This window comes from Trichosurus vulpecula, chromosome 5, assembly GCF_011100635.1.
Source record: "Trichosurus vulpecula isolate mTriVul1 chromosome 5, mTriVul1.pri, whole genome shotgun sequence".
Classification (NCBI taxonomy): domain Eukaryota; kingdom Metazoa; phylum Chordata; class Mammalia; order Diprotodontia; family Phalangeridae; genus Trichosurus; species Trichosurus vulpecula.
Genome location: NC_050577.1, coordinates 66508930 through 66523560, shown reverse-complemented (window position 1 = coordinate 66523560; position 14631 = coordinate 66508930). Strand labels below are relative to the sequence as shown.

Below are 14631 nucleotides of genomic sequence, written 5' to 3'. Positions count from 1 at the left end.
CTTCCAAAGTCTAAATTTCTAAATCCCAGTTCTAAACTTGTCATTTCCCTGCCTCTAGTTTCCAGTTGCCTCTAAGACCAAATATAAATAAAAATAAATTTGAAGCCACTGTTTGCCATCTACAGATTTGATAAGCATGCCATTGAGTTCCTGTGACAAAAAGCATTCATGCTTCTGGGGATGGACCTCTCTGAATGTAGCTAGGCTGGTTCCTGGAGAGAGATGTTCAATCACTTGCTACGTCTGTACTTGAACTTGGTAGAACTTGTCAGAGCTTGCATTCCATTTTTTCATCTTAGTACCGGGTGGCAAAGATTGCAAGCATAGCTTCTGTTATAGCTTTCAAGAACCCCAGCCTTTGTGTTAGGATGAAGCACTGAGGTGTTGGACTTTGGAGTATTAAGTCTTAGGCTTTTATTCCTTTTTTAAAAAAAAAAAAACCATAGTAGCAGAGACCTGGCTTAGTAATGGTTCATGTGAAATAGATATAGAAATTTCAGTTGACAAATAAGTGTCTCTTATGTTATGTTTGATATAGTTAGTGAATAATAATTTTCAGCTGCATTAATATAAATATTATGCCCCAAAGAAGGCAGATAATAATATTCCCATGATAGTCATCACTAGCCTGAGTACATCTAAAGTATTGTTTAAGTTTTTGGTGCCACATTTTAATATGGACCTTGGCGGACTGGAACCTTTTCAGGGGATGGTGACCAGAGTGGTAAAGACTTTGAAACCTATACCATAAGAAATACTCAGTGGTGGGGGGAACGGCAGGAAGGATGGGGGTGGCTAGCTTGGAAAGGCAGTTGGGAACATGATAACTGTTTATATATTAAAAGGCATGCCATGTGGAAAAAGGATTAGACTTTTGTCTTTCCAGAGGGCAGTGGGTGGAAGTTAACAGGGAGGCAGATTTTAGCAGGGTACAAAAAAGAATTGTCAAATGGAGCTTTCAAAAAAAAAAAAAAAGGAACCAGCTGCTTTGTGAAATAACGAGCTCCTAAGTAACTGAAAATATTGGAGCAAAGGCTTCTTGGCCAGTCAGGGACGTTGGCGAGGGCTGACTTTGTTCTGGTGAAGGTTGGGTTAGAGTACCACCACGTTCCCCTTTTCATTCTGCACCTTTTAACATTCTGAAAGTTGGACATGACTATAAGAACATAACTATTTTAATTCACTGATCCACAGCTGAAGTGCAGAACAAGATGAGCCACGTTTTTTCATTCTCTTTGATGACTAATAAACACACCAAGCCTCGTCATAAATCACTACATGTTTTCTTCCCAAATCTAACCATCTGTGATTTTGAGGAAAAAGAAACAATTTTCTTTTCTAGCCATCACATTTCTACCTTTACTTCCTACCCCATTTTCTGTGTTTTTGCTTCTTGTTTTAAAACCTTGAAGGCAATGACCCTTTTTAATCCCAGTGAATTCATCACCCTGTTTTGTCACAAAAATCCAGCGTTTTGACATCATTGCAAAGTTAAGAATAAGAGTAAAGTGGTGTTTTTGTTTTCCAACATATAACAAATTAAAAAATGGCAATGATTGTCTACTCTAATGCATAATCTTGAAATTTACTGAGCATTGCAGTGGTTACTGGATTCATGTTTCTTGCTGGTTATCATTAAAACTTCCCCATAATAAATAGAGGAGAGGCCACAACAGCCTGCATATTTTGTAATTAAAATTTTCCCTAGAGATGTATTTTGAAATTACAGTACATACATGGGTACCAATTATAAAAATAAGTTCATAAAAATGTTCATATGATGTATCAAAACATAAGATATTTATAGCATTAAATTGTCACTTAACCCAGCAGCATGGGGTTAACTACTGTCATACATACTATCATGAATTTGAAAAAACCCTTCACTGAAATTGTTGAATTTGTTACACTAGATATGAAATGGCAGTGTGAAAATCATTTTAGCATGCTTATTTAATATTTTGACTTTTTTCTCCCTTTAGTTGTTGCTATATATGATTATACAAAGGACAAGGATGATGAGCTATCTTTTATGGAAGGTGCAATCATTTATGTTATAAAGAAGAATGATGACGGATGGTATGAAGGAGTCTGCAATCGAGTGACTGGCTTGTTCCCTGGAAATTACGTTGAATCAATCATGCACTATACTGATTAAAATTCTTTTGCTTTTGAAGTGGGATCTTGTATTCAATCATACTGTGGGACAACTATAATGGTGAACAGATCTGTCTTACTGTTTTAAAATGTGCCCATATTTTCAGGACATGCTGTTTTATCAGTATGATCGAATGTCCATCCATGAGCATAACTTTTGGGAGACGGTTGATGTATTGCTGAAGAGCATTTTGTACAAATAACTGTCTGTAACAGGTTATGCTTATGTATTTCCTTATGCATTCTTAATTTTATGACCAGCCTAAATATTCTGGGGAAGTAGGGCTTAGTATTTAATGAATCATGATTCCAATTGTGCCATTACATTTTTCAGTGCAGCATGGTAACTAACACTACGTTAGACTAACATTAAGAATCTGGAAGAGAAGTTTAATGCTAGTGCTGGTCATACTTTTGTTTAGTTTCTTGCTCATTTTTGAACTATACTATTTGTTTAAAGCATGCATACAAACTTATGTATTGAAATATACTTTAAAAAAAATCCAAGATGCTTCCAATTTGTTGTAATCTTTACCTAGAGTACTCACACAAAAGTCTGTTAAATTGTTGAGTCTCTAAGGTATCCATGTGAAACAAAACTGGGTGGTCTTCTGTATGTTGTAATTTGTACCTAAGTTTTTTTAATGAGTGAATTTGCATTTTCACTTTTTCCATTCATAAATACATAAGTGAACCAAAGGTCTTGTCCTTTCTTCATTGGTTTGCTTTTTTAAAAATAAAAGTATGGATTTATTGCAGAATAATGCTTCTATTTTCTCAGCACATTCTCCATTAACAAAAAAATTGGTGTAGGCCTTATATTAACTTGCCCTGACTTAGAAGAAAGTGATTTATTTTGGATATTTAACATATAAATTCCTTTTCTAAAATTTTCTTTCAAAGATGATTTATAAAAGGGATCAGATTATTGTAGCTAAAATTTAGACAAGATTGTCTAATTATGGGGTCCAGTTTACTGCCATATACCATTCCATGAGTTTTACAGCTGCCTTTTTCAACTACTATTGATCAAATGCTGGTTCAGTATAAGGAAACCAGAGCACCATTTACAAATAACTTTTGGATGCTGTTGACTTTTGTACTGGCGCTATTAAATCTATTATCTGGCTGTGGCAACCCAAAACAAGATCAAGTAGGGAAGATGATAGTTGCTGTGTTAATCAGTGAAAATAGGGACCATCCCCACACTGGAGACTTCATTTGTCATTAAAGCATCCCATCCACTTTGTGTGTCTCCTCTTGATTTAAGGAAGGGCTTTTGGTCAAATCTTCAGAGGTGACATTTCTGTTCTTGTCTTGTCCAGATCTATATTACTTAGGATATCTAAAGTAGAATACATTGATGTGGGTTTCTGTGTATTGAGGACTTGTTTGGATTTCAAAGTATAGTCAGTTGTATCGGGTATTGCAGATTTTGGCACAGTGAATGAAAAAGATCAGTATAAAACATTTGTTTCTGAAAATTAGATAAATACCTTTTATTTCATCCTAGGTCAATGTGACTGCTTTATTCCTTCGTTTATTGTAAACATGATTTCAGTATCATTAGTGATCAAATAACTTTCATTTTGCTGTTATCAATTGGAAAGTTTTCTTAATTTGTATATAACCTATTGTCTAAATTTTATGTACAGTCTTTTATAATAAATCATTCTCCTATATACAATTTTGGGTACTGTTAAATATAACCAAAACTTAAGCTCGAATCTGAAGTTTGCTGGTTTTCTGTCATTTTATATCTGTTTTGTAGGAAAGGTGAAAAATCAAAATCTTTTAAACATTATTTATTCTTATTGTGGCCTTACATGTGGATATTAACATTGTAAACAATATCACACATAAATAATACCCCCATCAAAGTTTATAGTGCTAGAACCAAGGTCGGATTCAGATGGTTTAATGACATAGTTATGGCTTCCTTCAATACAACTGGCTTTAAAAAGTTCTTTTAAAAATTGCCAATAAACAAGGTTGAAATGAGTTTTAAAAAAAGAAAAAAATTTTTGGTAATCTGCACTGGAAGCAAAAAAAAAGTGTTCCATAAAATTGTTTAGGCACAGTCTGGTAAATAGCTGCCACAGAAATGGAAAGATGTCATTTGTCTCGTGTGAGTACAATTTCTGTGAGTTGGATGAGGGCGTCTCTTTCAGGAGATGGTCGAAGTTTACTGATCTCCCTTATTGCTTTATGGCAGTATTGTTGGGCGAGGTAGGTTGTTTGTTGCACACCGTCACTCTGCAGGGGGAAAAATACATGTTACTGAATGTACCAGTCTTAAATTGCAGTGCCATGTTGAAATCACTTTACTGTGTTCACTGGATATTTCAAGTCTTTCTATGAACAGAGGCAGCATAACCTAGTGGATAGAGAACTGGGTGGAGTCCTTCCTTGAGACAGACCATCTGTGTGACCCTGGGCAACTCTAGGATCATAGGTTGAAGATACACACTCTCCAGTGGTGCCCTCTCCCAGTAACCTCAATCATTTATTGTAAGAGGCTTGACACAGATAACCAAGGCTACCTAACTCTGAAATTAATTAGGGGATTTCATGATGACACTACATAGCAGTATATCAGTTGACTTCCAAACCACAGGCCTCTAGAGATCTAATGAAGTAGTAATTTACGGTAGACTTAGAAACCCTTGTTTCTAGGGCTAGTTGAGCAGTTCATCAGCCAGCACTTAACCTTTTCAGTTAGTTTCTCCCCACTTGGCTCCTCCATCACCAGACTCATTCATGCTGGGAACTTTCCCAGTTTGGCAGAGCTTGCCAGAGTCTGTGCTGGTGGCACAGCCTGTTCTCAGTGGGCCGTCCTGAGCCCCACAGCAACTCTGCACTATGTCCTTGGGTCATTTGTTGGCTGGCTCCTTCCCTTCAGCCAATTTTGACAAAGGTTCCTCCCTTAAAAAGCTGAACTGACTCTACAGTGATCCTCACTCTCTTCGTAATACTAAGATTGTGAGTTGTATGGTACAGTAGGATTCTGGATCTGGACCTGAATATCTAAGCTCTCACCTGGGCTCAACCACTTTAGCCGTGTGAAAAATGGGCAATTCGCTTAAACTCAAGGGGATCCATTTCCTTATCTATCACGTAAGGGAGTCAAGCTAGATGGTTTCCAAGGAAGTACCTTTCTAACTCTCAATCTTGATTATATGATTCTGGTAAAGATACTTTGTAATTGCTTCACAAATAACTGACCAAATGGTGATACTCAGCAATCCTTTTAGCTATATAACTTGGAAATACAGTCAAAAAAGACAACAATTTCCAAACTTTGAATTCATCCTCAAACCAAAAGCCATGGCCAAGCATTAAGAATGCCACGGCGCATAAAAGACAATTCTCAAAATGGATCAAAGCGGCAATAATTGTTTGAATGTTAATCTTGACTGTTTGCTAGGAATGACATAAAAACTACACCTCCTAGTATGGCAGTATTATCTACATGGGGGCAGGAGGGCCACTTAGGTTAGTACAAGGTCTGGATGAGAATGACAACACAGAAAGAAGCAATTGGCAGAACCTGGTAACTGGCTGAGAGCTAAGTGCAAGGGATGATCCCAAGGTTTACATGTGGATGAATGGTACTATTCCAGGAAAGGCAAGTCTGGATGGGAAGATGTGGCGGGAGAGAAAGGTGAAATTACAAGGCCTACCATTTCCCCATCGACATACATTACAGTCATATTATTTTTATAATACTTTAGAGTTAAACTGTTTTGCTTAGCTTTGAAGTAAGCTTTGATACATTACAGTTGATAAACTGATACTGGTACTTACCTGCAATACATACTGCCGAGCACGTTCCACATCTCCTGGTAAACTGAATCGTCTCATTATCATTGCATTCATTTCTGGGAACTGATCATAAAAGAAAAACCAATACTTACTGCTAAGTAAATCTGCCATCTAAAGATATAATTTTATTTTTATTGCTATGATACTGCTACATAGGACTTGTTTTTATCTTTAATCTCTTAATACATGTGTAACTTGAATTCTATAATCAAATATCTGAGCAGCTGGCAAGTTCTTTAAATTCCCATATTTATAGTCTTTAATTTATTCTCTTTTCTCTCCTTAACACAACTACTACTCTAGTTCAGGCCACCCCTTCCTGGACTACTCTCCCTGCTTTTGGTCTCTTAGTTTCTAAGCCCTTTCCTATACAACTACCAAAACGATCTTTTCAGGAACCAAGTCTGTCCGGTTATTTTACTGCTTAAAAACCCTCAGGGGCTCCCAGTTGTCCCTAGGATAAAAATGAGAAACTTCTTGACCCTACATTGATGACCACCTGCAATCTGGGTCTAACTTATCTTTCCTGTCTTTATTCATATTATTCTCCTTCACACACTCTTCACTGCTCCCTAAAACTGCCACACTATCTCCTGTCTTTGTGCCTGTTCAGAGGCTATCCTTGATATATATGAAATTTTTTACCATGTGACCATCCTAACCTTTTTTTCCTACTATTTGGGGACATCCTTTTATGTAGATTCTCTTTTTTATACTCATTTGTTTGCAATGTGTTTAAATCTGATCACTCCAGCCATGGGCCTCTCTATTTTCTTTTTTTGGGAGGGGGAGGTATGATCCTAAATTTCAGTTTACTTTTATTTGTATATGTATCTTTTACTAGAATGCAAGCTTTTTAAATTGTTTCCTGTCTTCGGCACCCAGCATAGTGCCTTACATGGTTTTTGAACTGAACTGGAACCAAAGGACATCTGGCTACTTTAAGAAATAAATAAAGCTTGGTATAAATGCATCCAGTATCAAATGCTGTTTCCCCCAAATTCTACACTTTTAAGCCACTGGCACTTAGATTTATTTTAGATAGCCTCTCTACTGAGAAAGAAATAAATATGTTCCCCAAATTTAGCTTTGCATCTCCCACGAACATTAAAGCTCAGGCCTTCTCTGTTTGTTTAGCCTCATAAAAGAGGAGAAAGTGTTGTATCTCTTCTGAAAATTCTAGCAAACTTCTAAATTGAATGTTTTAAAGGAATAGAAGGTAGCTAGGCTCATACTGGCAATTCCCTCCTACATCGAAGTTATCACATGAAAAACATCACTGATCAACAAGGGATTTAAAAATGGGCTATAAATAACAAAAATGCATATAATCAAGAATTGACTAGGATTACTTTCTTCAAATATGATTAGGACACCTTTTTAAGAGGGAACTAACTGGTTAAGAGTACTTGGGGATTGCTAGAAGAATGTTATAAAACCTACCCAGAGACTACTTTCTTATGAGACAGTAAGAAGAGCAAATGGGAATAGTACAGATGTGTTATTTGGGGACTAACCTCATTTTACTAAAATTGAATTCTCCACTAGCCATTCTCTTAGTTGACAAGCCTATCCCAATGAAGAGAAAACTGTCTTCATTTCTCTCTGCACCTCAGACTTGAAATGAGAAAAGAATGTCTAGAAACTTGTGATTTAAAATTAGCATGATTCTTGGAGCTTGTCAGTGGCTGCCATTTTGCCCTGCTGACAATGTGTTTCAACCTGTGGTTTTATTTTTAAAATTCACAAAGCTTAGTCCAAATCTAGCTGACCTGTGGCCTTCATGTCAGAAGAGAGAATCTGCACAGAAAAAACATCATTTCATCACACACAGTGCTCCCTTGCTTCCTGCTTTGTCTTGTGTGTGTGCCCCTTTCTCAGACTGTTCCCTTTTTTGTGGCTGAGATTCTTCCCTTTTCAGGCTATAGCTGACAGATGGCAAGGCCTGAAGTCTTGTGGGACTGAGTGTGCTGCCCATCCTGTGACTGGGATTTTCCAGTGAAACAAGGATGGCAGTGTCTTGAGGCCTCAGGCTCTAGTCCTTTAGCTCAGGGTACCTCTTCTTTTAATTCTTGATTTGTTTTCTTGTCTTCATTTATCTCTCTTGCAGAGTGGTAAGCTAAAATGAAATCTAAGCCATTCATGTCCTATGGTGTAGTCAGAAGCCTGATTTCAGTGTAGGGGAAGGGGCAATCTGGGGGAAGTAAATAACCTGTTGCAGGTGTATATCCATGAAGTTCCCATCAGGCTCAGTGCTATGTCTGTTTGTAGTCCTGGGACACAAAAGCCAAGGGCAGGCTCCGCCCACAAACACCTCATCTGATACTGAGAGATGCCAGATAAACAGAAAAGTAAAAGATCAACTGAAGAGAAGAGACTGACAACAGGGGACTCCGACTCTGGAGGATCTGGGCTGGTGCCTGGCTTAACAAGCACCTAAAAAATATCTCCAGCTCTCTGAAGGGCAGGCCTGAATCAGCATTCATCAATGTTTCTTTTGTCTCATGTTATACAATCAGAGAGTAGCCACCACATGGAATGTGCAAGAAGCTGGATCCCCCCAATCCTCACTGGCCAACAGCAGCAGCAGCCCCCCCGCCCCCAACAATGCTCGCTGGCTGAACAAACTGTCACATGAACAATAAGATGACAAATAGGAAGAATTCAAGAAAATGTGGAAAGGCTTAGATGAACTGATAAAGTGACAAGAATCAGGAGAACATACTACCTGCCAATAGTAAGATAAATGGAAACAGAATGAAAGAGCGGCTCAGCTGGTGAATCTCAGTGGCCCATCTTGGTTCCAGGGCAGAGAAGAGATGAGAGGAAATTGGAGGCGATGGCTCCATAAGCTTTCAGACAGAGCGGTTTTTTGATTTTGCTTAATAGTTATTCTGGGTGTCAAGCAAAGGTTGGGCTGGGGTGCTGGTCATTGCAAACAAAAGAATCTATTAAATAAGGGTGGAGGAAGGCCATGGAAGTAACACTATGTTTTTAAAATAGCACATTTAGTACATGTAATTCTATTAAATATGTTAAGAGGAGTTGGGGGGCAGGGAGGGAGGCAACTATTTGATTGTCATCAATTTAATTTTCTAATCATGGCCATACATTCTGTCAACTACTGCTTTTTTTACTTGTCTACAGCCTATGCTCCCCCACCCCCCTTTTCCCATGGGTGAATGTCTCAGGATGAAAAAAAGTTCCTTCCCATTCCTTCCTCAAAATACAGAGACTTATTGTCTACTCTCTTCTCAGACTCAGGAACACAATATATTCTTCCTCATCACCTGTATAATCTTCACCTTGTTCTGGGATGAGTCATTTGGCTGGCTGGCCAGACATACATCTTTAAAATGACGGATGTGGTACACATAGATCATTTGCATCCCCACCTTCACAAGTGGGAAGATGTACAAAAGGGAAGGACAACAGAGTGGGTGGAGTCTGGGTCCTCTGTCTAATTTTATACTGAAACCTTCCTTCAGCAGCCTGCATATTCTAACTCACTGCTGTTCCAACCCCCAACCTGACCACAATTCCATAACCTCTCTCCTAGCTAATGTTACAAGAATTGAGGTGGTTCTGCTAGCATCTGGTAAAGGGGGCTCATCTCTCATCTGGCCAGAGGCACGGTCACTGTGAATTCAAATGACTTCCAAGTATACAGTCATCTGTTCAAAGCTGCAGTCAATCTAGAATCTCTCTTCTCAGGCTGGGAAAAGAAGACTGGGAACTGGAAGGGCCCCTGGAGGCCACCAGGTTGAACCCTTCCATTTTACAGATGAGAAAATGGAATCAGAATGAAATTAAATGATGTGCCCAGGGCCTGGCAGCTCGCAAGTGTCTGAGGCGGTGTCTGAACCCAATTCTTCCTTATTTTAAATCCAGTGCCCCTAAACGCTGAATGCTGGATGGGCTTGCTAAAAGAAACCAAACCACACAATGAAAATAACTATAAAGTAAGATCTGCAAACTGCAGGTAATGCTCTACTTGTAATTTCAAGGTGTGTGAACTAACTTCTAAGTCACTAAATTGTTACGGAGTCTTTAGTCCTTGTAGCCTTATTTTAAGGCAGCTTCATTTATTTCCACAGTCCCCTGGACTCTCTAGGATCCCCATGGATCCCTCCTTAATTTTATGAATTCCCCTGGAGCCTTTCTGAAGGCAACAGGAGATCTTGTTCCACCTCTATGGATGTGCTGAAAATTCCATCACTTCATCTCTGTCCCAGCTACGTCAAGGTCTTGTTTATCCAGCAGATCTGGGGATTTTTTTTTTTAAAGAAAACCTTGGAAATTCTTAAGTGCAGAAACCACTCAGGTGAGATCTCATCTGCCAAACAATTTATTGAATAGAAAAGAACTTACTGAAGAAGCCAGTGGTTCCACATCTATACATGCCTCTTCTAAAATGAAACCTACCTGCTGGCAAGCAAATAAGACTGGACCGGTGGCTAATCCAAGTTTCAGATCTGATGCGGCTGGTTTGCCCAGCTGGTCAGTACATGAAGTAAAATCCAGCACGTCATCTATCAACTAAGGGAGAAAGAACTGATGTCAAAACTCATTCCAGAACCATCCACAGGAAGTATTTCAAAGAGGCCATAATTCCATTAAGTAATGCAAAACCAAAAATTTCAAGAACCTGAAATGCGATGCCAACATTTTTTCCATATTGATAGGCAATTTCGTGAACCACTGGATCAGGGCATCCTAAAATGGAGACCTGAAATTAAAAGAAAGTTCTTTGATTTTAGGCTGTAGATAGGAATTAGATAACAAACATTTAAAAACATGTGACAGTGACCTAACCATAGCTTCACTGAGGATGCACATTTACGGCTGGAAGGTTACCCATGTCCTATCTCTTCATTTCACAGAAAAAGAAACTGAGGCTCAGAGAAGTGATTCCCTCTCTGTCACACAGGGGAAAAGTGCCAGAATGAGAATTCTAAGCACTTTCCTGACTAAGTATGGCAGGTTCCACGGTACAATGCTGCGTCACATAAATGTCCAATTACCTAAAAATGACCCTCTGATAGGATTATGGCCAGACTCTACACTGCTCAGAAATACCACCAATTCACTATTTCATTAATTTTGAAAAACGTGAAAAGTAAGCCTTCTTGGACATGTAGAAGGAGCAGGGGATGGACTTTTCTCCCCTTCACCTCTATAGAGAAAGTAGATATGGCAGCTGTGCGTCAGTGGCAGCGACCCCTGGCCATCACCCAATGGACATTTGTTAAGGACTCTTGACAGTATTTACTTTGTCTAATGCATGTTCAGAATGTAACCTCTCTGAGGGTAGGGTCTTCTTTTTTTTCATCATGAGCTTTACACAAAGACAGTATCTGTTGAACGGAATTTAAACTTGTGTGACCTAATCACAAAGAAGTTTACTAAATAAGATTTTACTCTTTTTTTTTTGGAAATGAAGGGGAAACGAGTTCATTTAATTTCTGATAGGAAGATTATTTCCTTCCCTCGATCCAGCTATCTAAAGTTCTGTGTCTGGATTAAACACAGCTTATAACACAGGATCAGTGGTGCACTGATTTTGAGGTATTTTTCTTTTATTAAGGGGTGGACTTGTACCATGCTCTTATGCTGAACGTTATACATTTGTGGATCCAGGTGTGTATGAGTAAGATGACCAGGGTTAGGGCTACCGTTAGTATTCACGGAGTACCACAGAGCTCTGCTGGTCATTAGAGGTGAAGCAAACCTGTGACTGGTCTTTTTAGCACTATGTTTTAACCAGCTCAGGTAAAAAGGCTCCTGAAAGACAACAAAGTATGATGGAAAGGATGCTGGGCTTAGAGTCAACAGGCCTAGATTTGGATCTTGGCTCTGAGGCTTACAAAACTCCTCTGAATCAGTGTTTCCTCATCTGTAAAATGAAGATGAAACTCTCTGCCTTATTGGAATGACCATCCCACGAGGAAAGCACTCTGGAAACTGTAAAGTGCTATATAAATGAACTATGCCGGGAGAGGCAGTGTGGCAGAAAACACTGCCGATGTGGAACTCACAAAGAGCTGCATTCGAATTCCAACTTGGACATTTATTCGTGAGCATGGCTAGTCACAAACGCTATGTGCCTCAGTTTTCTTATATGTAAAATGACTATCTATAGGACATAAGACACTGCACAGAAGTTACCGGTCAAACCTCTTTTAGCACTATAGAAATGCCAGCTCTGGCTGCTGTTATGGTAGTCATTCTACAAGCCCATGACTTACTATGTGCAAAAGAAACGTGATTTTTACATCATGACTCTACAGTAGTTTTATATGCCTACAAATGCCTAGGGGAAAAACAGAAAGGAAAAGGTGATTCTAAGCTTAATAATCATTATCTAATACAAAACAAAGTGTTACTTTAAGCTGAGGAAAACAAAGATTGTTTTCTTCTGGCCTATAACCTAATGCCAATACTCAACTCTATAATGCGTCATTTCTTCAGAATCACAAATGGGCCGAACCACATACATATGTAAAAATGCAACGCTACAGATGTTGTAAAAGTATTTTCCTCCTGATCCAGAACTTAACTGTGATGGCAGTTTTGGAATGTTTCAGAAAACAAATGCTTTTGTGACATTTTCCAACCTGATAAAGGTTTTGCATTGTTCTACAATGTACACATTATTTCCAAATGGAGTAATCAGAAGAGACAAAAGCAGCTCTTTTTTCCCCATGCTGGTGGAACATAGGCCTTTTAAAGATTTTCCCGTTTCCAAAGTCCCCCGAAGACCAACTGGCCTAACTTACTTAAAGAACTCCTGGAGTGCATTCTGGCTTTTTTTCTGCTTGGCATTCTGAGCATACTGAACCCAGTTTGCAAGAAACAAAGATCAGGTTAAAAGAAAGAAAAACACCATCATTCAAAGCCAAATCAGAAAACCAAATGCAGATCAGCCTACAGTTTTGCTTCTTCTGAAGCACTGTCCTAAGGTGGCCTCGATCCCAATTTCCCTCTCCACTTCCCAGATAGCACTATCCCTTTGTGTTCCCTCCACTGGGAGAGGCACGTTCCTAGGGGAAGCCAGACTGACCACACAGTTTTTCCTTCAGCCTTAAGCAAGATTCCTGCAAACGAACTTACAACATTTCCCAAAGTTAAAAAGCCTTCAATAGGTGGTATGAATGCTTGATGTTTAGGCCACAGAAATAAGAATGTATCCTCACCCCCCAGCTAACCTATGAGTGGGTACATGGTCATACATTAGTGTCAAAATCTTAGCAAAAGAAGGGGCCTCCCAGTCTACAGGTTGAACCGAGGTCATTTACTTTGTGTTCTGTGAACTGGAGTGACAGCAACCATAGAAACACAGACAAGACACCCTAACAAGTCAGCTTGATGAAAAGATACACAGTAGCTAGAGGCTTCTCTACTTAGGCAGTCTAGCTGATAAAAATAGAGCTAGCCTCCTATTCCTAGACAGAAACAAATGGGTTCTTGGATTAGGGCCCACCTAGGAATTTATTTACTGCCTTTATTCAAATTACGGGCTAAATTCCAAGTACATTCTGACCTCTATAAATCTATAAGAGGGATTCTTCCAGCTAGAATAATGGTATGTCTGTTAACCATGGGAGGATAAGTTCCATCGGATGGCTGGGTAACATCTTGGAGAAATCAAAATGACACAAAACTTAGACGTGTTTCCTGCAGAACAAAAAGTTTTGACCTAGACTCCACTTTCTAAAAGGGAAAAGATGATATCCTCAATAATAACGATAGGATACAGTCAGAATAGTTCTAACAGAACAAAAATAAATTGATTTATCCATTCCACAAACATTTATGAAGTGCTTGTGTGTGTATATGTATGTATGTACACATACATACATATACTGTGCATAGAAGATGATATTAGAGGCTGAGAGGTGCTAAAAGACCAGATAAGACAAGGACCTTGCACTCAGGACAGTCTGTTGACTGACAAACATAATGATACAAAGATAGCCACTCAGATCCCTACCAGGCAACACCTGCTTTCAATAGAGAGGAATAATTAAAGAATAATTAAAGAAATCAAGTTCTGAGAACATACATCTGGGCCAACAATAAGTTAAAAATCAGGGCTCTCTGTTCTTAGCAACATGTTCACAGAAAGAAAAAGTACTTTTGCTGTTAGTGTTTTGTATTCGTATATGGCCTGTTCTGATGAGAGATTTTCCAGACATAACAGAAGTTGAAAAGATGTAGGCTTAGAAGCTAATTTCGCCAGGGACTTATCATTTCAATCTTAAACAGCACTATGCTGGAGTAAACCTTTTAGAAAAACCCCTTTTTATTTTCTCTCATATAATCCAATGTTACGGGTGGAAAGGAGAACCCGAGAGGGAGCTGAAGTGATGCCCAAAGGAAAACTAAGTACAAAGATAATCCTCTGGAAATGCTGGGGGTCAGGGTGTGGTGTGGTGAGGAGGGCAAGATCCAGGATGGTACAGCTCAGAAAAAAAAGGCCAAAAGAACTGGCAACTTGCCACATACCAGCCAATATCCAGTTCAGAATAAAACAGGATGACAAAAACAAATGTGGGGTAGGATTAAACCAAATTCATTAAAATAATTCCTTATTTCTTAGAGTTCTTTTGATTGAAAATACAATGGGGGGGAAAAAAAGACAAGTCA

At 38.8% G+C, this 14631-nt stretch overlaps 2 protein-coding genes across 10 annotated transcripts in view; one reads left to right on the top strand and one right to left on the bottom strand.

Moving 5' to 3' along the window:
* ABI1 (abl interactor 1) overlaps positions 1-3844 on the top strand; it is a 106094-nt gene extending 102250 nt beyond the window's left edge. For all 9 annotated transcript variants that reach the window (XM_036761933.1, XM_036761930.1, XM_036761928.1 and 6 more), the window contains one exon: positions 1983-3844. In XM_036761933.1, coding sequence (XP_036617828.1) covers positions 1983-2158 — 176 coding nt within the window. In that variant the 3' untranslated portion in view covers positions 2159-3844. The remainder of the gene's footprint in view (positions 1-1982) is intronic.
* Positions 3845-3946: 102 nt separating this feature from the next.
* PDSS1 (decaprenyl diphosphate synthase subunit 1) overlaps positions 3947-14631 on the bottom strand; it is a 44948-nt gene continuing 34263 nt past the window's right edge. The window contains exons 8-11 of the mRNA XM_036761937.1: positions 10631-10711; positions 10408-10521; positions 5965-6045; positions 3947-4413 (exon numbers count right to left, since the gene is read on the bottom strand). Of these exons, the coding sequence (XP_036617832.1) occupies positions 4273-4413; positions 5965-6045; positions 10408-10521; positions 10631-10711 (417 nt within the window). The 3' untranslated portion in view covers positions 3947-4272. The remainder of the gene's footprint in view (positions 4414-5964; positions 6046-10407; positions 10522-10630; positions 10712-14631) is intronic.